Raw genomic sequence first — 24,328 nt, 5'->3', positions numbered from 1 at the left:
CTGGAAAGGAAATGCTGATGTTTTTGAAAAACCACTAGTCCCAATAGTGTTTTCTTTCAAGCTATTTTATTGAAGGCATATATTATTTTTTTCTAAAATAAAATTTTATTTTAATAGATGTAATTTTTTATTTAACTGTTCGATCGGATTAAAATTTTGATAAAAAAATTCAAAGTTTTTATTTTCTTATAAAGTTTAAATTTTATATCCATCCAAATGTGGAAAGACTTTCAAATAAGTCTAAAAAATTATTATTTGGGATTTGCAGTATTTTTTTAGTTGATTTAAGATTTCTTTTATATTTGGTTTGGAATTTTTTTATTATTTTTTCAGTTTTGTTTAAGATATTTTTTCAAGTATAAAGAGAATTTTTATCTTGTATTTTAGAAGATTACTTGAAGAGAAATATTCAATAATAAAATTATGAATTAGAGTTTTGTATACTACTCATGCAAATTGAAGCAACACAGGAAAGATAACAAACACAAGAATACAAAATAATGCTAAACAAAATCACACAAAAACCCTAATTTATAATTTTATAACTGAATATTTCTTTTTAAATAATCCATCACTCTAAGAGGTTTACAATTCCTTCAATAAACCTAAAAACTTACCTAAACCAATAATAAAACCTGAAAATAAAGAAAAAATAATAAAAGTCATAAGAAAACTAGGAAGAACATCTTCATTAAACCTGAAAAAATAATAAAAAAGTTTTAATCTAAATAAAAAAAAATCATAAATTAACTAGAAAATATAGAAAATCTTGAATAGTAATTTTTGGACCCTTCTAAACTCTAATGAGTATGAACTTTTTACCCTTAAGAAAACAAAGCATTTGGAATCTTTTACCTTGATCCTGAATAGTAATCTCTTTTGTTAGTCTCTGTTTGTTAGAAAGAACTCTTCATCGAGTTCAAATTGTTTTTATCTTGATCATGTGCATGTCAAATTAAAACTCTTCAATCCATTTGCATTCTTTGTTTTAAATATATAATAATTTTAGATATCAATTTTAATCCTTTCATCTTGATGCAACCATATTATTCGATAGTTTCACCCACATTTAACTAGTGTTTTGCCTATGTTTTATATATAAAATGCCTTGATATTCTTTGTTTGATGTTTTGAAGGCACTTTTGGATGAAAGATGCAAAAAGGAGTAAATTGGAGGTAATTGGCAGATTTGACCTTCAGTCGATGTTTTGTGCAGAGCGTGAGCTCTAGAGGTCGAAATGAAGTGATTCCAATGGAATTAAAAAGACAACATCCATACCTTTCTGGACATCTAAGGCAAGAAAATAAAATAAGGAAGATCATAGAAATCGCAGCTTTCAAAGTCAAATCTCGCAATCTGCCAGTGTTGACCTTCGTCCATTCCGACTTGAATATCTGGAGCTACAGAAGTTCAATGAAAACTCAATTTTTTGGATTGCTGACTAACAGTCCTATAAACTATCAAAATTTCAGCCAAAAACGATATCATATGAGGGAGATATGAGTTTCCAAAGATGACAGCTGAATTCTGCCAACAAACAGGTTTCGTGAAGGAACATGTCCAAATTACGTTTCGAAGCATCTAAACCGGCGTCCAAGTTTTTATTTTAACAATTTAGCTCCTCTAATTCAAAGCTTGAAGATTTAATGCAAGGCTATTTCTCTTTTTTAGGAAAATAGTTATTGAAGTACTTAAATGTAAACTGTCAACTTAAGGGAGGACTATTTTGTAAAATAGGGACTAGGGTTTCTTAGCATATAAAAAGAAAGAGAGAAGGGAAGGAGAGAGGAGGGAGGCAGAAGCCAGCAGAGAATAAACATAAATTCTCTCCTCTACAAACCCTAAAATCATGCTCTCTTCAATCTTTAGAAGTAGTTGTTCAATAGTTATGCAAGGCTAAGCTCTTTTCTTGGTTGCAAGGACGCAAAAACCTTCGGATTTCAAGAACCGTGAGATTTATTCTTCCTTTTATTTTCAGTTTATGTTATGAATGAGTATGATTGTTTTCCTATGCATATTTCCTATGATTGTTGTTGATGATTGCTAGAGCGGACTCTAAGTTATTGTTGTAAACAATCTATTGCTAAGTTTAATATCAAAACCGGAGTTGTGATATATGAACTTGTGAAGCAACTAAGCTTGATAATTATGGCGGAACTACGTTATTGAACTTAGGGAGAACATTTGAACAAAGTGACACAAGCTGCGGACAGCTTGTATGTTAATCTTGATGAAATTATCTAGTTCTTAAAGCTGCCATTAAATTAAATCATTAGTGCAGACACTTTGATTGTTTGTTGGTTAGGATTAGTTATACGGCGGATCCGTTAATTAATCAACGTAAGAAAAGATAAAATTTCAGAACATAAACTGCAATTTTCGTTTCAAGGATCAGTTCTAATTTTCGTTGGTGTAGTGTGCTTGCGACCAATGTTTGTTTTCTTGATTAATTTCGGTTTCAATTGATTTTGTTTGCTAGTTTAATTTCTTCCATAGTTTAGATCATCACAAATCAAAACCCCCCAATTGCATAACATATAGCATAAAAATCTAAACTAAATCTTCCTCGTGGGATCGATCCCTTACTTGCTCTATACTATCTTATGTGTTTTAAGCTAGGGTAATTAATTTGTGCGACCGCGATATCGCAACACATCTTAAAATTTATATAAGAAAACAATAATTGAAAAATTATTTTTTTGCATTGATTTCTAGAATAATAAACTCAAGGGAATCTCTAATTTTTTTTGGTATATATATATATATATATATATATATATATATATATATATATATATATATATATATTATACAAGATACCAAGCCAGTGAAATGATTATTGTAAATACATCTACTTTTGATTTCCATGTAGAATTAACAAAAATCTAAATCCCATGGAAAAATTACTATAGATATGTCTTGAATTATTATGGATTATAGTAGTGAATTTACTACTTTCCCTTTTCAACCGAAAAACTTTGCCTATCTCTCAAGGGCAATCTTTTTGGATGCTCTATTGGTCATTATAAAATTAATCATGAGCTTCATGATCTTTTCATTTTTTTTTATATAGTATAATTACTTAAATGCTTTTAAAAAACTATGCTCCTCAAGTTTAGAGGCATTTCTTATATTTTATATTTTATAGCACGATAAAATGATTATATTGTCCTTAAAATCAAAATTTTCTAACTATGCCTCTAAGGGCTAATTCATACTTTCCTTTTTTTTTTTTTGTTGTTGTCGTCGTCGTTGTTGTTATTATTATTATGTGATCAATTTAGTCTTTTAATAAATATAAAGAAAAAAAAGAAAAAATGGTTAATGCATTCATTGAACATGCTAGTGAATACGCCTCTCTGTCGTGTTTAAACGGTATGTGCGACGGCTTACAACTATCAAAAATAGCTTTCTTCGGTGTTTTTCAATTCATTATAGTGTGGCCTGCCTCTCTAGGTGGTGCGTGTGATATAAGTCCATTTAGTAATTTGGCCCTAGTTGGCTTTTTTTTTTCTTTTGATTTGATCCTTATTTTTTCATTTGATTATTTTCAATTTCATTATCCTTAAAATTTTCTTAATCTATCAAATTTGATATCCATTCTTTTGACTACTATTTATTTTATTTAAGATCATTTTTAAATTTTATTTTTTTAACGATTTCATTCACCTTTATTTTTATAGCTACTTTCTTTGCTTTGACAAAAAAAAATTACGATTTTTTTTATTTCATCCTTCAAAATTAAATTAAGCTTTTTTTTATTGAGCCTAGATCTAAGATTTAATAGGTTATGAATTTAGAAGATTAACTTAGATTTAGAAGATTTGTTCCGATTCATTTTTTGTTCTTTTTTAAACTCATGTTTTTTTAAGTTTCATCCTTCAATATTTGATTTAATTAAATAATTCATTTTTTTTATTTACTGTTTATAGGGTTTTGTTACTGATTTTAAAAATTACTTAGGTTTTCTCGAGTCCTTTTTTGTCACTTTTTGTTAAATTTAGCTTTTTTTTATTTTTTTTATTTTTTAGTTAAATTAAGTGAATTGTTTAGATATAAATATCATATCCTCACTGCATTATATTTTATTTGGTATGCTTTTATGGTAGGTGATGCATACGACCTCTTTTTTTTTTTTTTCCTTTTTAAATTGGCTTATAAAAGACCATTTTTTCTTATTTAACTTTAAAAAGAGACCATTGTTTTGTTACACGTGCCTGCCTATCCTGTTTGTTGTATTTTAATTTTTTTTATTTGATACAAAAACACATCTTACATTCTTGATTGATGTATAACAAAATAAAAAATAACTTAATAAATAATATATTATTAAATTTAGTGGAATGTATGACCGAGTATAACAAATTAACTCAGTTTCATTCCTATCTTTTTTTTTTAACTTGTTTTTCATTAAATATTTTTATTTTTGTACAGGTCAGGTGGGTGGTCATGCCCCTAGATGCATTTTCAGCCCCCCCGGAAGATTAAAAAAAAATAGAAAAAACCTTCGTTAGTTCCTTTTTTTTTAATCTCACATGCATGTCATGTTTGTTCTTTTTTTTTAGATTTTTTTAAATCTAGTGGAATAAATAATTCAAATCATGGATTTAATAAATTGTCTCGGGTTTATTTAGATTTTAAAAAAAAAATTAATTGAGTATTTTAATTTTGAATTTTATTCTTCATTATTAGATTGCTTTTGAAATTGAACATAATTATTTGTTTGTTTTTTATGAGATTATCATAGTTTTATAACTTTGATCGTAAATTTAAATGATTGATTCAGGTTGACCCATATCTATTTAATATATTTTTATTTTAATACTTAAAAAATAAATTTTAATGTATAAGTGTCTTAGTATTAAAAACAGTATCTTCTAATGTGTGTCAAATCTTATATTAATTGATTTTTTTCCTTAAAAAAAACTATATCAGTACTTAAAAAACTGTTTTTGTCCGATAGATATTTTCTCATGCTGCCCACTTGAAAGAAAACCCTAAAGACTAAAGTTCAAGCGATGCAGTGCATAGGGAAATTAATAAACCAAAGTTTCTTAAATTTGAAAATTTATTTAAAAAATTAAAAAAATCTGATTTAATAAATTTTGAATATCAATTGTGGAATGCCACTAAAGTATAAAATTGTTTTAAATAATAAATTAAGTTGACATAACTAATAAAAATCAAATCAAATAAATATTAGAATATTAAATGAATATTATTTTCATCAGACTCGTAATTGAGAATATGATATTTTCACTTACCCTAAGTAAAAGGTCTCACAACTATACAGAACTTGGACTGAAAAGTTATAATAGAAAAAACACCTTAAGGCATGTGGTCTCGGCCAAACGATGCGTGCCACCTGGCTAGATGACAATATCTTATCCAAAACGCACGAATGCTTGCAATGAATTAAAATACTTTCTCAGGAATTAGCATTTAAGCACAATGTGTCCTAATCTAAAATATGAAATTGCACCCTTAAAATTTATGCAATTTAGTCCTTGTAAAACTCTTTATTTTGAAAAAAAAAATCAATTCAACTAGATGAATGATGATTGAAAAAACTAAATAAAAAAACTGAAACCATTTTAAGATTAGTTTATTTTTTGGATTTAAAACTTTTTATTTTTTGAATTTTACAATCTCAATCATATGATTTCTGATTTTGTAGGACACAATTTCTCTACTAAATATATGTTGTGAATAACAAAAGTGTCAACATCAATATCAAAAATTTGAGGTATGTTAAAGAACTCATATAATTAAAATTAAAAAAAAAATTGAGCGGCCTTCGAGTAGGTTAAAATTAAAAAGAAAAAACAGTGTGGTTTAAATAGAGATTTGCAAAATTTTTATAAAAAATGTTTCAAATTAAATTTTTTTTATATTTTTAAATCATTTTAATTTGCTAATTTTAAAAATAAATTTTATTAAAAAATAAAAAAAATATTTTAATATATATATTCTTTTAAAAAAAATATTTTAATAAAAAATATTTTTAAGAAGTAATAGTGAAATTAAGAGATTTGAAAAAAAAGGATGAGTTGGTAATTTTGGACCGCAGGAATCTGGTCTTCCAATGATTGTTATGGTTGGAATTTAGTACCTAGTTATAGTATGTTGTAAGTTCTTTGATTTGATAAGTCATTTGCCCAAATCAAAGTTGTGGATTAAAAATTATGACAGTCGGATGTAAGTCACTTGAATTTGTAATTTATAAGTTTATAAAATACTCTTTAATTTTATTTTTTTTTATTAAAAAGTGCAATTCTCCCTGAATATTTTAAGACCTAAAGTTTGTTGTTTCTATTTAATATGTTACTAGGAAATTTTAGTGTGCTTTTAATATATTTTTTAGTATTTTTAAATTTATGAAAAAAATACTTTTTATTAGTGAAATTTAGTAGTTAATAACTAAAATTTATTTTGAAGATTGATGAATAACTTTTATAATTAAGTTTTAAACATTTTAATATACTACTATCAATTTCTTTTCATGTAGAATTTGAATTAGTGAAAAGTATTTCATAAAGAACTTGATTTGTATATGAATTAATTTATTTACTAAACAAATTATTTTAAAAAAATAGTTGCACTTAATAATTTTTGACACCTCCACTTTAATTATACTTATAATATTGTTTTAGTTGAAATAAAAATATTTATTATCCTTTTCTAATAGATTTTATAATGTTCTTAAATTTGAACTATAATAGTCATATGTTTTACATAATTATTTTTGGTATTTAATTATTAAAAATAGATATTTTAAAAGTAAAATAGGGGGTTGTAATAACATGGTTCTAGCATTGGGTGATTTTTGGTATTTAATTATTAAAAATAGATATTTTATAAGTAAAATAAGGGGTTGTAATAACACGGTTCTAGTATTGGGTGATTTTTCATGGAAATTTTAAGGTCATTGAAGCAAGTGATATATTTAATTTTTTTTTATTAAATTATGAATTAGAAACAAGCTCATGTATTGCATTGGATATCAATGAGCATATAATTTATAATGATTATTATTGTTAGGTTGTTAAGAGTGCTTGGTTGTCTCTAGGACAAATATATATTGGATTTGTGTAACATGCAAGTAATATTTCATCACTTTGGTTAGTTATTTTAAGTTAGAAAATATATACTTATGTACAAAATGAGTTTTTCAAATAATTATTGTTTTGTAAATTAGGTGGATCATGCATGTAAATGATTTTGTAAATAATGTTAAGTGTTTTATAAAAATATGTTTATGATTGCAAAAGTTCTTTGAATATACTTTAAGCTATATTTATTTGTGTTGCAATGTCATGATCACACAAATTAATTACCCTAACTTAAACAAATAAGATAATATAGAGCAAGTAAGAGGTCGATCCCACGAGAAAGATTTAGTTCGGGTTTTTATGCTAAATGATTCAAAGTTGAGGGGTTGAAATTATCTAAGCTAGGTAAGGTAAACAAAATAAAGTACTCAAACTAAGTTAAATAAACCGAAACTTATTAAGAGAAAAACATTTCAATTAAATGTTCAACGACAGAAATCAAAACTAATTATTGAAACGATTCGTCAATTTATATTCTGAATATTTATCTTTTCTTAATATTAATCAGTTAACTGACATGCAGTATAACTAATCTAACCATTAAAGAAACCATTGCGTCCGCACTAGCAATTTAATTCAACGGTAGCCTTAAGAACTAGATAGGTTGATAAATCTAGACAACATATCTGTCTACAGTCTATGTTCAATTTAATTGATTGTTTTCCCTAAAATTAATAGCATAGATCTTTCATAATTATTAAACTTAGCCGCTTCACAAGTTAAATATCACAACTCTGATTTTGATAGAAAATTTAGCAATAGATTGGTAAGAATAAAAACTTAGTCGTTCTAATCAATCAAACTAAACAGTCATAAAAAAATAAGCATAGAAAAACATCCATACTCATCATATAAACTGAAAAGAAAAGATAAAATAGATCTCATAGCTTTTTTGAAATTTTAAGGCTTCTGTATCTTTTCAACCAAGAAAAATAACTTAGTCTCGTATGACTATAAAAAAACTAAGGAAAAGAAAGGATGAAAACAAAATGTCAAGTGTAGGAAAAAAAGATGAGAGTTTCTTCTTCTTTTGTTATCGCCTCCCTCTCTTCCTCTCTCTCTTTCTTTTTATATGATAGGAAACCATAATCCTCACATTCCTACTAGTCCGTTTGTATCCTAAAAATATAAAAGTCATTTCCAAAATAGACAATCTATATTTAAGTAACACAATAATTACTTTCTTATAAAGAAGGAAAAATAGTCTTATATAAAATCTTCAAGTTTTGACTTTGGATTTAGTGAAGTTAATTTGCCTAAATAAAAACCATTTTCATATGAAAAAATAATTGTCCTGTCGGTTTGGATGTTTGAGACTTATTTCTTCACAAAACCTGTCTGTTAACAGAATTTATAGGTTGTCTTAGAAATATCATATCTCTCACATGAGATTTTTTTTAGCTGAAATTCCATAGGTTGATAGGTCTTTGAGTCAGAAATCCAACAAAATTGAGTTTGCATCAAATAGACTTCTCTAACTCAAGATATTCAAGTCGAAATGACCTAAGGTCAAAACTGGCAAAATGCAAAACTTGTTTCTGAAGGCTATGATTTCAATGCTTTTTTTTTCTTGCTATATATGTATAAAAAGGTATGGATGTTAGCTTTTTAATTCCATATGAATCACTTTATTTCAACCATACAGCTCAAGTTCTATGTAAAATATCGATCAAATGTCAATATATCAATATTCAACACTAGCTAGAACATGGTCTGAATTTTATCACCAAATTACTTATTTTCGAATCTTACATCTAAAGTACATTCAAAATATAAAATAATTAATATCAAGCATTTTATATATAAAATATGGGTAAAATACAAGGTAAATATGGGTAAAATTATCAATCAATATAGTAGCATTAATTTATAAGTTTTGACATGTTTGATCTAGTTAAGTATGAATTGTTATCGGTGTGTGGCACTCACCTTTTATTTAATTTTGGAAAAGGCTTAGAATGTCATTTAGTTGTTTTGGAAGTTTATAGCTAATTTCTAGACTTTAATATTTAAATAATTAAATCAATTTATTATCTTTGATTTAGACTTACATTTGTTTTTATTTGACTTTAAAGTTAGATTTATATTATTAAAGTCTTAATTAACTTATGATTCAATGTATTTTCTTTTAATTGAATATTATTTTGAATGTAATTTTTATTTTTGAAGTTAAAATTTCTTTCGTGCACATAAAATAATTTCATGAGTCTTGGTTCGAGGCGTGATATTAAGTCTCTTTATATTTATTATGGGAAAAAGTTCTTCATAACCAAATTTGGTAAAGATTAGAATTCTTTATTTTAACCATGTCCTTGCGTTTTCTTTTTTCTGATTTTTTTTAAAAAAACCTAGTACCTTTAAATAAAATTAAAAAACTAGCACAGGGCGAGTACAAGTAGTGTTTTATGATGTAGGAGACTATTGTTTTTTTAGAATCCAACTTTATTTTAATGGGAATTCCTTTTAATTCAACTATTGAATTAGGTTATTTTAATGGGAATTCCTTTTGTGCTTTATTTATTATAAAGTTAAAGTTTTGTATCAATCCAAATATGAAGAGACTTTCAAATAAGTCTAAGAAATTATTGTTTGGGATTTGCAATATTTACTTAGTTGATTTAAAAAAACATTCTATTTAGTTTGAAACTCTTTTATTATTTTTTTTAGTTTTTTTTAGGGTGTTTTTTCTAGTATAAGTAAGATTTTTATCTTGTATTTTAAGAGATTATTTGAAGATAAATATTTAATAATAAAATTATAAATTGAAGTTTTTTATACTACTGATGCAGATGAAAGTACCACGAGAAAGATAAAAACAAAAAAATACAAAATAATTCTAAAACAAATCACATAGAAATTTTAATTTATAATTTTATAATTGAATATTTTTTTTCCAAATAATCTATCACTTTAAGAGGTTTGCAATTCCTTCAATAAACCTAAAAACTTAACTAAACTAACTATAAATTCAGAAAATAAATGAAAAGTAATAAAAGTCATAAGAAAACTAGGAAAAACATCCTAAATAAAAATAAAAAAATAATAAAAAAGTTTTAATCAAAATAAAAAAAAATCATAAATTAACTAGAAAATATAAAAAATCTTAAATAGTAATTTTTTGGCCTCTTTTGAACTCAGATGGGTATGGTCTTTTTACCCTCAAGAAAATAAAGCTTTTGAAATCTTTTACCAAAGTTATAGCATGAGCTAACCATGAAATTGAAAATTGTACTCATTAATATAAAGTTAAAGTTGTATATTGAAAAAAAAATCCTTCTTCATTAGTCTCATTTTATTAGAAAAAACTCGTCAATAAATTCAAATTACTATTATTTAATTGTTTGCATGTCAAATTAAAACTCTTCATTTTAAGTATATATCAATTTTAGACATTAATTTTAGTTTTTTCATCTTAGAATATATATATATATTGACAACTTATGTTTTTGCTTCGATTTCTAGAATAATAAACTCAAGGTAATCTCTGATTTTTTTAATTTTATATATATACACACACACAAGGAAAGCCCAAAAGTCTTCATATCCAAAATTTGAGCATGTGTGGACCTTGGCCACGAAAGTGCAAAACTCTCTTTCCAGTCTTTTAAGCATTTTATATATAAAAAAAATTGAAAAATGCATTGAAAAGACCAATTATCCGATCCCACAATTTCAATGTCAATTTTCTCCCTTTTACCCGTTTTTCCATTTTCGCTTCCAACATGTTTGAAATCAAATATTATAATGTTCTAAAAAATATATATCATACATCAACTCCTTATTTCCATGTAGAATTAACAAAAACTTAAAAATTATATATGTTTGAATTTACTATTTTGCCTTTCTCAATTTAAAAACTTTGCCTATCTTTTAAGGATAACACGGTATTTTCACGTACTTAATTGATTATTATAAAAATAATCATGGGCTTCTTGGGCTTTTTACTTTTTATACAATATAATTACTTAAATGGTTGTGCAGTAATATCTCTTAAGGGTAACTATTTAAATATTAAAAAATAATATCTTTGAAATTAATAAATTAAAGTTTTTTATATTTAAAAATCATAGTTAAGAAATTAAAAAAAATCTGATTTAATAAATTTTGAATATCAATTGTGGAATGCCACTAAAGTATAAAATTGTTTTAAATAATAAATTAAGTTGACATAACTAATAAAAATCAAATCAAATAAATATTAGAATATTAAATAAATATTATTTTCATCAGACTCATAATTGAGATTATGATATTTTCACTTACCCTAACTAAAAGGTCTAACAACTATACAAAACTTGGACTGAAAAGTTAACATAGAAAAAACACCTTAAGGCAAAAATTCCAACGCCTGTGGTCTCTGCCAAACGATGCGTGCCACCTGGCTAGATGACCATATCTTATCCAAAACGCACGAATGCTTGCAATGAATTAAAATACTTTCTAGGAATTATCAATTAAGCATAATGTGTCCTAGCTAATCTAAAATATGAAATTGCACCCTTAACTTTTTTGCGGTCATCAATGGGGCTTGGTTTATGTCGAAAATCTGTATACTGCAAGATAAAACTGTTAATTAAATATATTTATAGAAAACAACAAATAAAAAATATATATAATGAAAAACAAATCTTACTATTGGTTTCACATGTGAAACAAATGGAATAGAGCTGCTGATGTGTGGGTAACAAATTCGTGAACTTGCTAGTTCTGGTTCTTTGCACTAGAGTGTGATTGTCGCACAAAATGATCAGACATCACATGCTAAATATATTTTGCCCATATAACCTCAGAGATGTATGAAGGTTTGAAATCCTTTCAAACCACCATCGAAGACAAACATCTATATTTTAACTCGGACTATTATAACCAGGTATGACTGTTGATAAAAACATGAACTTCGGCCTTATACACATATCTGGTGACAATTTGTAAAATGTATCACGGACCAACAAGGAGTATCAAATGATCCGAATGAATTGAATTTGTCTATACATAACCCAAGATGCTGGTTTCTTGATTCAATTGAAAACTAAGGATGCACTATATTAAAATATTTTCAGGTTTCACCATCGGAAGTGTCACACCCGGACATCGCGGTGACCGATTAAAAATTATCACTCTACTAGAAAAAAGAACAGATATCTGACATCTTGTTCTTTTAGGGGAAAATATCTAGTTCAAGGAGTCGCCACCTAGTATTACGGTCACTAGGAACCTTAACTGGTCAACAAAGATTTTATGGTACAAGACTGGTTATGCAAAAGGGAAAATGCTATCACCCCCCTAAGCGTCTTACTTGAGGCAGGCTGCATTGCTGGTTTTCTTTAAAATTGCTTAAGAATTTGTTCTCCTTTTCCCTTTTTTTATTCTTCCTTTCATGTTCCTGACTCTGGTATCAGTGAACAATTCCTACGAATATTTATAACTCTGACGTTGGTAAATATCGCACAAATCCAAAAAATACGATACTCCTAACTCTAGCGTCAGTGAATATTTTCACAAAAAATACATTTGAAGAAGAAATTTTCTATGTCATATTTTTTCTTGTTTATCCTTTATTATTATTTGCCCTTTTTAGATGGAAATAAAAAAAAATATTGCACGACATATTTGTATTTAACAATAATAGGCCCCAGATTGAGCACATAACTTAAAACAAATACAAAACGCAAAGAAAAAAAATAAATCAAAGTGCGAGGGGCCCACAAATAAATCAACAAAGATCCTCAAATATTTTTGGAATTTTCTGATATCAAAAAGGGACTCGTTTGGCTAAATATCAAACTAAAATGAGCATAAAAATTATAGCCAAGGCATAAGGGTGTGTTTTGCCAAACACACCCTTAATAAACATAATTTGGGCTGGCTGAGCCTAAAGCCCAGATTTGACCCTCTCTCTTTTCTTTTCTTTTTTTTTTGGGGCTGGGTCTAGCCTAACCAACATGGGCTGGGCTGGACCCAGCCAACCCAGCTTGGTCACTGGCCCCAAGCCAGTGACCCGGTTGGGCAGCAAGCAAGCGTGGCTCAACCCACACGTACACTGCATAGTATGAAGGTAATTAAGTTACATTGACACTATTTTCTTGCAACAATTACACAAAAACAGAGAGATGAAGAAGACTTTACCTGGTGAAGCTGAAGGCAAAGGTAGCAGTGCAGGCATCAGCAGGAGAATGCTCTCCTTCTTCTCCTCTTTTCAATCTCTTCTCCCTCTATTCTTGGTTTTTTTTTTTTTTGGTTCTCTCCTTTGTTTTCTTACTTCTGTCGTCTCCCCTGTTTTTCTCCTTTGTTTTTTTTTTTGTTTTTTCTCTATATTGTCTTCCCCCCTTTGTGCATACACTGATATTTGTATTTATAGTGTCAGAGTCCCTTCGCGTGTGAGAAACAAAGTTTCAATTAAACTCATTCTCTTCTTTAAAGTTTGAATTTGATTAAGAATCAAATTTGGAAACATATAACTATTTTTATCTTGAAGACAAGGATTATCTTGAAGACAGGGATTATCTTAAAGATAAGGATAGAATGACAAAAGCACATTGTAGTCTCTAGTTTTCATGCAAGTTGACAAATCACACTTTTCATCGAAATAAATCTCTTATCTTTTAATTTTAAATTTTAAACCCTGTAAAATTAAATTTAAAAGCCAATGAGTCAAAATTGGGTTACAACAGGAAGGGTGCACCATCACTCTATCTGCCGCATCATATTAATGATGTCATGTCATGTTTTTAACTAACTAAATTAGCTTTTTAAAATTACAATTCAACCCCCAAACTTCAATTTCTTCCCATTAAAGTCCAAATTGAACTTTAAAACTAATTTTTATTGCAATTAAGCCCTCAATAAATACAATTAAACCTTGAAAATTTTCAATTGAGTTATTAAACATCTAATTTTGAATTTTTCTTCTCAAATTGAACTTTTCTTGTTAATAGGGCTTTCATGATTCAAAATTGAACTGTCAATTTTTTAACTTTGAATATTTTGATTCTCCCTTCCTAGTCTGTGACAATTTTCTAGATATCTTTCATGTTCTTCCCACTAATGTATATTTGTTTTCCATTTTTTTTAATTTTTTTTTTGTATTTTGTATGTTTATGTGAGGTCCAAAAATAAATAACAACACATGCTATGCTCAAACACAATATATATGCAAAAAAAAAAATAGAGTGCAACAAAATATAATAAATTGAGAAAGCAAGAGATCCTTACAATATTTAAAAACCTCCTAAGATCATGGAACAAAAAGAGGAATCAACAACATAGCACAAGAAACACATAAAAAAAAAAAGAAGTTAGAAAGCCACGTAGCTTAGATTTGTTAGACCAAACACATGGAAGATCAAATCCTTCCTTATTTTTTTGCGTGACACTGACAACTCTAATTATTTCTCAAGAACCAAAATCAAGTTCTAAAAAACGATCCAAGTGAAAAAAAAAACAAAGAACACTAAAATCATATATATATATATATGATCACCTAGCCAAACTTATGATAATAATAATAGCATAAACAATGATTGCAAAGTAGCAATAATGTTATCAATGGTGTTCATATTGATAGGTTAGAAATTATGTGCAAAGTAACAAAATTAAATTATTGATTTAGGTTATGTTGATCCTTTTAATTATAAGTTTATTATTATCACAAAGATAGAATTGTTCAAAAATTATATAGATACAACATATATTAATAAAGAATTTAAGTTGATATATAATATTGTTATATACCTTAAGGGAAGAATGGAAGGGAGTTTTAGAGCTTTGATTGAGCATTCATGAGGTCAAAACGAGAACAATTTGAACTTGAAGACGAGTTATTTCCAACACGAGGAGATTGATGTAGGAGATTTTTATCCAACATATGACCTTAAAATAATGAACATAAATTTTATTTCTAGAAGCCATGATCTCTGTATAGGGTTTGATTTATGAAGGCATCTAAGCTCGTTAAAGCCTCCAAACTAGTACTAGAAATTACTATTTTGAAAATGTCATATTTTCCAAGTTGATTTAAATTTGTTTTTTATTTACTTAGAAATATTTTATTAATTTTTAAGTTTTGTTTATGGTGATTTATTAAAAGCTTTAATATTTAAATTTGTTTAGAAAAATATTGACTAATAAAAGTTTGAATTATAATTATTACGGTCTTTGTGTTTATATTGTCTTTTTTATGTTGTTTTTGTATGTGTCTGCAACCTACTACATATTTCTAAAACTAGAGGACGGTGTCGTTTCCAAAAAATCTACATTGATATTTTAACAAAAACAAGTCATTGTCTAGACTTTGAAGGTTGAAAAGAGTAACTCATTAAAGAGATGCCTAATTCCGTCACGCAACTTCTCTGGAGACTTGTCTGAAGGCCATATCCATTCTCCACAAAGCAAAATTTGACACTTTCCAAAAGCCAAGATCCACTTTACCCCATCATGGAAGCTGAAAAACTGTTCCTGCTTTTTTCTCTTTTAATGCTCCATTTCTCATCTTGTACATCCCTAGACTCCTTAAAGACGAACCAAACCATTAAAGAAGGTGACGTTCTTATCTCCGAAGGAAATAATTTTGCACTAGGATTTTTCAGTCCAGGTAGTTCTAGCAATAGATATCTTGGAATTTGGTACCATAAAGTACCAGAACAAACTGTGGTGTGGGTTGCAAACAGGAACGATCCAATCATTGGTTCCTCAGGATTTCTCTTTGTAGACCAATATGGTAACCTCGTTCTCTATGGTAACGATGACCAAAAGCTTCCTGTGTGGTCTACAAATGTTTCAGTGGAAGAAAATGATACTTGTGCAGCTCAACTCTTGGATTCAGGAAATTTGATATTGGTCAGGAAAAGAAGCAGAAAAACAGTATGGCAAAGCTTCGATTATCCTACGAACATCCTGCTTCCTGGAATGAAACTGGGGCTGGATCGAAAATTAGGAACTGATCGGTTCCTAACATCATGGAGATCAGCTGATGACCCTGGGATTGGAGACTTTTCAGTTAGGATCAACCCAAATGGCTCACCACAATTCTTTCTCTATACTGGTACAAAGCCAATTAGTAGATCTCCCCCTTGGCCAATTAGTATAAGTCAGATGGGCTTATACAAAATGGTTTTTGTAAATGATCCAGATGAAATATACAGTGAATTAACAGTTCCTGATGGTTATTATCTGGTAAGACTAATAGTGGATCATTCAGGACTTTCAAAGGTGTTAACTTGGCGAGAAAGTGATGGTAAGTGGAGGGAATACTCGAAGTGCCCTCAGTTACAGTGCGACTATTATGGATACTGTGGTGCTTATAGTACGTGTGAACTTGCCAGTTATAATACCTTTGGATGTGCCTGTTTACCTGGGTTCGAGCCCAAGTACCCAATGGAATGGTCTATGAGAAATGGGTCCGGTGGTTGTGTCAGGAAGCGGCTACAGACATCTTCGGTGTGCGATCATGGAGAAGGGTTTGTGAAGGTAGAAAATGTAATGCTTCCGGACACTACGGCTGCAGCTTGGGTGGACACGAGCAAGAGTCGTGCAGACTGTGAGCTGGAATGCAATAGCAATTGTTCATGCTCTGCATACGCAGTCATTGTGATTCCCGGAAAAGGGGATGGTTGTTTGAATTGGTACAAGGAATTAGTAGACATTAAATATGATAGGAGGAGTGAAAGTCATGATCTGTATGTTCGTGTTGATGCATATGAATTAGGTACCCTTTTTCTTCTCCGTAACAATTTCATAGGATTGTGATTACAAATATTGATTTATAAGAGCTTTCCTATGCTTGTCACTGCTCTTGACTGTAGTTAATAAGCTCTTCACTGCAGGAAAGAAACCATAGATATTGGTACGTTTTAGGTGCCAAAAGGACTACCCTTTGCCATACGTATTGTCATATTTCCATTGGAAAATGGGGTGGTTTTTCCTATAGAGTTCATCTTTGTTCTTTTCACTCTCATGCAGCTGATACTAAAAGGAAGTCAAATGATTCTCGTGAAAAAACGATGCTGGCCGTTTTAGCACCATCAATTGCATTCTTGTGGTTTCTCATTAGCCTGTTTGCTTCTTTGTGGTTCAAGAAGAGAGCCAAAAAAGGTACTGAACTGCAGGTAAACAGCACTTCTACTGAATTGGAATATTTCAAGCTCAGCACCATAACGGCGGCCACTAACAATTTCTCTTCAGCTAACAAAGTCGGGCAAGGTGGTTTTGGCTCTGTTTATAAGGTAGAGTTTCTTGCATTTAGCTAAAAACTAAATGGCTTCTCAATACTACAGATTTGTTTGTCTCTAAGTTGCATAATTGGAATTTAGAGGCTTAATCTTGTAGCATGATTTTAGGGTCTGCTAGCTAATGCAAAGGAGGTTGCAATAAAAAGGTTATCTAGAAGTTCAGGACAAGGAACAGAAGAATTTAAAAATGAAGTTACGGTAATTGCAAGGCTTCAACACAGGAATCTAGTGAAACTTCTAGGTTATTGCCTTCAGGATGGAGAAAAAATGTTAATCTATGAATACTTGCCAAACAAAAGCTTGGACTCGTTTCTTTTCGGTAAGTGTTTTTTAGTATTTATTGCCCTGATTTACACCTGTCTGAAAAATAATTGTTTCAACAGATGAAAGCAGAAGATTGTTATTGGATTGGCGAAAACGCTTTGATATTATTGTTGGAATAGCTCGTGGGATTTTATATCTTCACCAGGACTCCAGGCTGAGAATCATTCACAGGGATTTAAAATGTAGCAACATTCTATTGGATGCAGAGATGAACCCAAAAATATCAGATTTTGGAATTGCAAAAATATTTGAAGGCAACCAAACTGAAGATAGGACAAGGAGAGTTGTAGGAACGTAGTAAGTACCTTTGCCTAAAATAAAGACCGAGTGACAAAGTACAATCCATGATTACCAAGAACACTAAAACTACTCTTGTTTTTCTGATGCAGTGGCTACATGTCGCCAGAATATGTTGTGTTTGGAAACTTTTCCGCAAAATCAGATGTTTTCAGTTTTGGGGTCATGTTGCTAGAGATTGTTAGTGGCAAGAAGAACAATATATTTTATCAACAGGATCCTCCTTTGACCTTGATTGGATATGTGAGTTATAAGATAGCCTATTGTGCTCTTGGCTGAATTTCAATGTTCACAATTTTAGATGTTGTCTGCTCTTATTTCTTGTTTGTTAATGATTTATATGAACAACACAGGTTTGGGAATTATGGAGACAAGACAAAGCATTGGAGATAGTTGATCCATCACTGAAGGAGTTGTATCATCCACGTGAAGCCTTGAAATGCTTACAAATTGGTCTACTGTGCGTGCAAGAAGATGCCACGGACAGACCATCTATGTTAGCGGTTGTTTTTATGTTGAGTAACGAAACAGAGATTCCTTCTCCAAAACAACCTGCATTCCTCTTTAGAAAATCTGACAATAATCCTGATATAGCATTAGACGTAGAAGATGGACATTGTTCTCTAAATGAGGTGACAATTACTGAAATTGCCTGTCGCTGAAGCTGTACTGTCTGAATAATTGCTAATATGAAGTTCCATTAGATTTGTAATGAAAATACTTGGGGATTTGAGATTTAACACACACCAGCACGAACAACCCAATTCAATGAAAAGTTAAATAACAAAGATTTCTGACGATGCGTTGGAGATAGTTGATTCATCACTGGAGGAGCTATATTTTCCCCTAAAAGCCTTGAAATGCATACAAGTCGGTCTTTTGTTCTTATGTCGAGTAGTGAAACAATAATTCCTTCTCCTAAACAACCTGCATTCCTTTTGATGCAGGAGCTAGAACTGTATTAGCTTTCATATAATTAGGATTTTTCTTTTAATATTTTATTTATATAATATTTATGATGGTAGTTTGGACGGCTAAGATTTGTTGTTTTTAAGGCTCGTTTTCCATCCAAGTATCTTAATTAATAGCACTTTCAATGATGGGAAAACGTTAGTGAATGACGTCAGGAACAGTTCCTGACCTGTTTTCCTTTTCAAACCAAGTTTTATTCCAGCTAGCATGGTATCTGTCGGAAAATTGAAACTTTGCCACACACAATTCCCTTACTTCTAGCCTGGACCAGAACAAGATTTCCTGAATCCAATAGCTGAGCTTCACAAGTATTTCCAAGAGCACAATCTTCTGACCATACTGGATACCTTTGGTCAGAGTCACCATAGAGAAAAAGGTTTCCATGTTTCTTGATGGAGAGAAACCCCGAGGATCCATTGATTGGATGCCCTCTATTGGAGTTTACTTTGCTAACTAGCAGTAATTCTAATCAAGCTGAAGCTTGATGGAACTGAGGTATTGATGTAGGAACAAACTGCACGATTGCTCCCAAAGCCTAAACTTATGGTAGTGGGAAAGTTTTTTTTTTTTTTTGGCAATCATTCTCTTTCTCTTGGGGTCGGAAACGTTGGGGCGGCCCGCTATGAGATCCATGATGGAATTTCAACTGAGATGCTATGATGTAGTGGGATATAGGAATAAATTTATCCCCTTCTATCAGTCTAGGCTTTTAGGAGCAACTAACAGTTTGTTCCTACATCATGTTTGTGTAGAAGGGGAACTCTAGTTTGTATCCATGCATATAAATAATCTAATAACAAACGTTGCTTTCCAAGTTCAAATTCTTGACTGATCCCTAGCAGCCACCAAAGACTACTATTTAAACAAATGTGCTAGCTCACAAGTCATCTGTATCACTCTGACATGGAAATTTCATATAAAAATACCCTCAGAAAACTTTCATATTTTTTTTTAAGAAAAACTATTATGCTGCGGAACCCATTTCAGAAAAACTTTCGTGACCCACAAAGTTTCTGTTAGTGGTCTGTTTTTGTCTCCTGTTGTTAGACAGTGCTTTTGGTCTAGGATTCCTGTTCTGATTTAAGAACCCTCTGTCAACTTCTTGTCTGCTGTGTTTCTTACTCCTTTTTTGCTTGCGTTAACGATTTATCAGTTTTTTTTTTTTTTTCTCATCAAGTGCAGTAAGCTGATCACAGTTTATTCTTTAACAATTTTCAATTAGTCCTTCAATAAGTGAAGGGAGTGAAAGCTAGCATTATTACAAATATTTAGTGGCAACTTGCAGAACCCGTTACTTCAAGAATCTAAAGTACAAAGTCATAAAAGCAGGTGCACATCTTTAACTAACGACCTTCAATGTCAGTCATTGTCACATTCAAACAGCCAGACACTGCTACGTGAGGACTAATGCAAGGTTCTCTGAAAGTGAAAGCAGGCTGTTTCGGAGAAGGAATGGTTGTTTCGCTACTATTAAACATGAAAACAACTGCTAACATGGATGGTCTTTCAATGGCATCTTCTTGCACACACAAAAGACCGATTTTAATGCATTTCAAAGCTTCTTGAGGATGATACAGCACCTGAAGTGATGAATCGACTATCTCCAATGCTCTGTCTTCCTTCCACAGCCCCCACACCTGTGTGATTAATAGCATTAGCATACAGGAGGAGTTCAAAAATTAACTCTAGGTATAGTGCTAGAAGTTTCTTACTAGTCCAATCAAGGTCTGGGCAGGATTTTGAGGATTAAATTCGTTGTTCTTCTTTCCACTTACAATCTCCAGTAACATGACCCCAAAACTAAACACATCTGATTTCAACGAGAATTTTCCAAACACTGCGTACTCAGGTGACATATAGCCACTGCACAAGAAAAATGTGGAAGATTGCCAGTTAATGTTATCATTCTTGATGAAAATCCGTGCATGGTATTCTATTAATCTATATCTCTGGGTGAGTAAATGTACTTACTATGTTCCCACAACTCTTTTTGTGTTGTCCAGAATTTGATCGCTTTTGAATATTCTAGCAATTCCAAAATCTGAGATTTTTGGATTCATCTCTGCATCCAATAGAATGTTGCTGCATTTCAAGTCCCTGTGAATGATTCTCAACCTTGAGTCCTGGTGAAGATATAGGATTCCACGAGCGATACCAACAATAATGTCAAACCTTTTGCTCCAATCCAAGAACAACTTTCTTGTTTCATCTGTAACAAAACATTTCACCTTTTCATTTGAACTGCATTAAACTGATGTAGACTGTCAAATGTCGATAACTTACTGAAAAGAAATGAATCCAAGCTCTTGTTTGGCATGTACTCATAAACTAGCATTTGTTCTCCTCCCTGAATGCAACAGCCTACAAGTTTCACAAGATTTCGGTGCTGAAGCTTTGCAATTACTTTAACTTCATTTGTAAATTCTTCTATCCCTTGTCTTGAATTGTTTGATAGTCTCTTTACAGCAATCTTCTCACGATCAGGTAGCTCACCCTAAAATCATATTACAGGAGTCAACTTTTATAACTCAGAATAATCAGTTCAAAAATCATCAAAATGAATCATATCAAAGACTAAAACACACATCTGATATAATGCACAGGAGATGACCTTATAGACTGAGCCGAAACCTCCTTGTCCAAGTTTGTTATCTGGAGAAAAATTGTTGGTTGCAGCAGATATTGTGCTGAGTTTGAAATATGGCAAATCTTGATCACTGCTACTTCTCCGGAGCTCATTTGCCACCCAGGAACCTATTTTGAAGATATAATCACAAAAATTAAGCAGAATAATATATTTCGAAGAAAGGCACAAAATGTTGGACATATATAAGCTTCATTACAAGTAACCCGCTGCCAAAAAAGTTTTTGACAGGTAACACTGACAGTCGATAAGAACATCTAACTGCTGTGAATATTGCATATAACAACCTTGTGTTTACGCTGCTAAAGTAATATTTCAGATTTCAATATTTTCCTAATTCCTTTACTCTACCATGTGTAGTAGTTCTTGCTTTGTCCTACCTTTATTTCCTCTCCTCTTACGCCAAAAATAAGCTACTATGCTAATGACCAGCAAAGCTGAAAAAACAGTGGGAATTAGAATGGCAGGAATCTCCTTTGCAAGATAATCATTTGATTTCCTCGCATTCTCAGCTGCATGAAAGTGAAAATAGTGAGGAATTCAGAATTTTTGTTTCAAATGGCAGTAACCGAAACAAAGCAGGAAGAAAGTACCTAATTCAAGTGCATCGACTCGAACATACAGATCATATCTGTCACTCATGTTATATCGAACTGCATCTACTAACTCGCCATACCATGTCAAACAACCAGTGCCTTTGTCTGGAATATCTACACTTGCGTATGCAGAGCATGAACAGTTCCTCTTGCATTCCCTTTCACAGTCTGCATGACTCATATCCATATCCACCCAGACTGCTGCAGAAGTATCAGGAAGAAATACAATTTCTACCTTCAGAAACCCTTCTCCATTCCTGCATACAGATGAAGACTCTAACCGCTTCCTGACACAACCGGTAGACCCATTTCTCAGCAACCAATCACTTGGATTCCTGGGCTCGAACCCAGGCAAACAAGAACATTCGAATTTATAAGCATCAGTAGGTTCACAAGTACTATACGGACCACACCATCCATACGAGTCGCATTTAGACCGTGGTGCCCTCCACGTCTCCTTCCACTGGCCATCGCTTTCATGCCATTTTACTGCCTTAACAAATCCTGAATGATCCACCAGTAGTCTCACCATAACAGAATCCTCAGCAGGGATAGCAGTTGTCATGCCTATCTCGTCTTGATCATTGACAAATTGAGAGTTGTATGACCTCCTCTGTGGTCTCCAAGGCCAAGGGGAAGTTCGCCAGACACGTTTTTGGCCTTTGTAGAGAAAGATTTGTGGTGAACCACTAGGGTTGACCCTATATGAGTAGTCTCCAATCCCAGGGTCATCAGCTGATATCCACGATGTCAGGAACCGGTCAAGACCTGTTTTCAGATCCAGCCCAAGTTTCATTCCTGGCAATACATAGTGTGTTGGATAATCAAAGCTTTGCCATAAAATATTTCCACTTTCTTGAACCAAAACAAAGTTTCCTGAATCCAAAAGCTGAGCTACAGAAGTATCAGCTTCCTCCCCTGAAACATTTGCAGACCATACTGAAACATTTCGATTGCCGTCACTATAGAGACTGAGGTTTCCATATTCATCAAATGACAAAACCCCTGAGGAGCCAATGATTGGATGGTTCCTGTTTGCTACCCACACTACTGTTTGTTCAGGTAATTTATGGTACCAAATCCCAAGATATCTATTGCTAGATTTTCCTGGACTGAAAAATCCTAACGCAAAATTATTTCCTCTGGAAATCAAAACATCACCATCTCTTATGATTTGGGTGGTGTTTATGGAGTCCTTGGAAACACAAAAAATGAATTGGAGAATCAAAAGCAAAGAATACAGAAACAGTCTGTCTGCCTTCATTTGAGCTTTTGGACTTGTTTTGGCTGATAATTGTTGTTACTCTTGCTTTGAGGAGGTGCTTGTACCTTTAAACAAGATGATATGCCTTGACTTCCTTGGCTGATAATTACATCTCTGCGCTCTAGGAATTTTATAAAATATGCCGCAGCACACACACCAAGAAAGATGTTGGATTCTTGAAATTAAAAAAGATTCGTCGCCATTTAAGGGCAAGTTTGAATTGGAAGAAAGATCATGGTCATGTGATGTAGTGATCATTTGGAAGTAAAAAGGAGGAAAAAACTATCAAAGCAAGGTAAGTTTATATAAAGAATTTTCTTGCCTATATATAAAAATGAAATTCGTTGTGATTTCCAAGAGTGACGACCTTGGCTCCATTTTCTTCATTTTATATCTCTTAACGTTTATTATGGGGGGAGGAATCTACTAACCAGATTTGGTAAAGACTAGAATTCTCCAATCAGTCAACATAAAATTAATTGGTTTCTAATTAATTTGTTAGGTTTGGTTAGTTTGTGTTCACAATGTAAATAGCGATTTTTATTTTTCTGAACTATGTTCTTTTTGAAGGGTTTTTTTTTTAATTAGCACCTTAAAAAAAACAACAACTAACATAAATAGAAAAAGATTTTTTGCAGAGCATGTAGGATTAGTCGAGATACGTGCAAGCTGGCCCTGACATCCACGTTAATAAAAAACTTTTTTTGTAAATAACACACCCAGAAAGGAAACACTGATGCTTTTTCAAAAAATATTTGGTCCTCGTAGTATTTTCTTTTGAGTTATGTTATTTTTCAAGATTTTTTTTTTTTTGCCTATGTTATTTATTTATTTTTTTAAAATCACCTTTGTTATTTTTTTTTAAATAGTGAATATAATGTAAAAAGATTAT

General features: G+C 31.0%; 2 protein-coding genes and 1 long non-coding RNA gene across 9 annotated transcripts in view; 1 reads left to right on the top strand and 2 right to left on the bottom strand.

The window, feature by feature from the left end:
* LOC127903989 (uncharacterized) overlaps positions 1–15,983 on the bottom strand; it is a 75,354-nt gene extending 59,371 nt beyond the window's left edge. The window contains exon 1 of the long non-coding RNA XR_008056797.1: positions 15,835–15,983. This is a non-coding gene — a long non-coding RNA (uncharacterized LOC127903989). The remainder of the gene's footprint in view (positions 1–15,834) is intronic.
* LOC18102911 (G-type lectin S-receptor-like serine/threonine-protein kinase RKS1) overlaps positions 1–18,700 on the top strand; it is a 95,896-nt gene extending 77,196 nt beyond the window's left edge. For 5 of the 7 annotated variants that reach the window (XM_052445333.1, XM_052445336.1, XM_052445337.1 and 2 more), the window contains exons 3-8: positions 15,835–16,816; positions 17,071–17,333; positions 17,448–17,658; positions 17,723–17,960; positions 18,053–18,203; positions 18,314–18,700. In XM_052445333.1, coding sequence (XP_052301293.1) covers positions 15,835–16,816; positions 17,071–17,333; positions 17,448–17,658; positions 17,723–17,960; positions 18,053–18,203; positions 18,314–18,622 — 2,154 coding nt within the window. In that variant the 3' untranslated portion in view covers positions 18,623–18,700. Of the gene's footprint in view, positions 1–15,703; positions 16,817–17,070; positions 17,334–17,447; positions 17,659–17,722; positions 17,961–18,052; positions 18,204–18,313 lie in introns of all 7 variants that reach the window. The other 2 variants (XM_002316657.4, XM_052445326.1) reach the window with 2 other exon arrangements.
* A 1,544-nt stretch (positions 18,701–20,244) lies between these two features.
* LOC7497028 (G-type lectin S-receptor-like serine/threonine-protein kinase RKS1) lies at positions 20,245–23,774 on the bottom strand. Its single transcript, XM_024581653.2, has 7 exons — positions 22,170–23,774; positions 21,957–22,088; positions 21,544–21,686; positions 21,216–21,426; positions 20,904–21,141; positions 20,645–20,795; positions 20,245–20,569 (listed from the first exon to the last, which is right to left on the bottom strand). The coding sequence occupies exons 1-7, from the start codon at positions 23,434–23,436 to the stop codon at positions 20,276–20,278; spliced, it is 2,436 nt and encodes an 811-aa protein (XP_024437421.1). The 5' UTR covers positions 23,437–23,774; the 3' UTR covers positions 20,245–20,275.
* Positions 23,775–24,328: the final 554 nt, after the last annotated feature.

Source organism: Populus trichocarpa, chromosome 11, assembly GCF_000002775.5.
Source record: "Populus trichocarpa isolate Nisqually-1 chromosome 11, P.trichocarpa_v4.1, whole genome shotgun sequence".
Classification (NCBI taxonomy): domain Eukaryota; kingdom Viridiplantae; phylum Streptophyta; class Magnoliopsida; order Malpighiales; family Salicaceae; genus Populus; species Populus trichocarpa.
Note: the sequence above shows the minus strand (reverse complement) of the source record. Positions and strands in the feature narration are given on the sequence as shown.

What these genes read in the sequence shown, in the direction of transcription:
- LOC7497028 (XM_024581653.2), bottom strand. Translation starts at nt 23,436, where the DNA reads ATGAAGGCAGACAGACTGTTTCTGTATTCTTTGCTTTTGATTCTCCAA. An exon ending in CTTGGATTCATTTCTTTTCA is followed by an intron (nt 21,142 to 21,215) that starts GTAAGTTATCGA and finishes GTTTTGTTACAG; the next exon opens with ATGAAACAAGAAAGTTGTTC. An exon ending in CCCAGACCTTGATTGGACTA is followed by an intron (nt 20,570 to 20,644) that starts GTAAGAAACTTC and finishes TTAATCACACAG; the next exon opens with GTGTGGGGGCTGTGGAAGGA.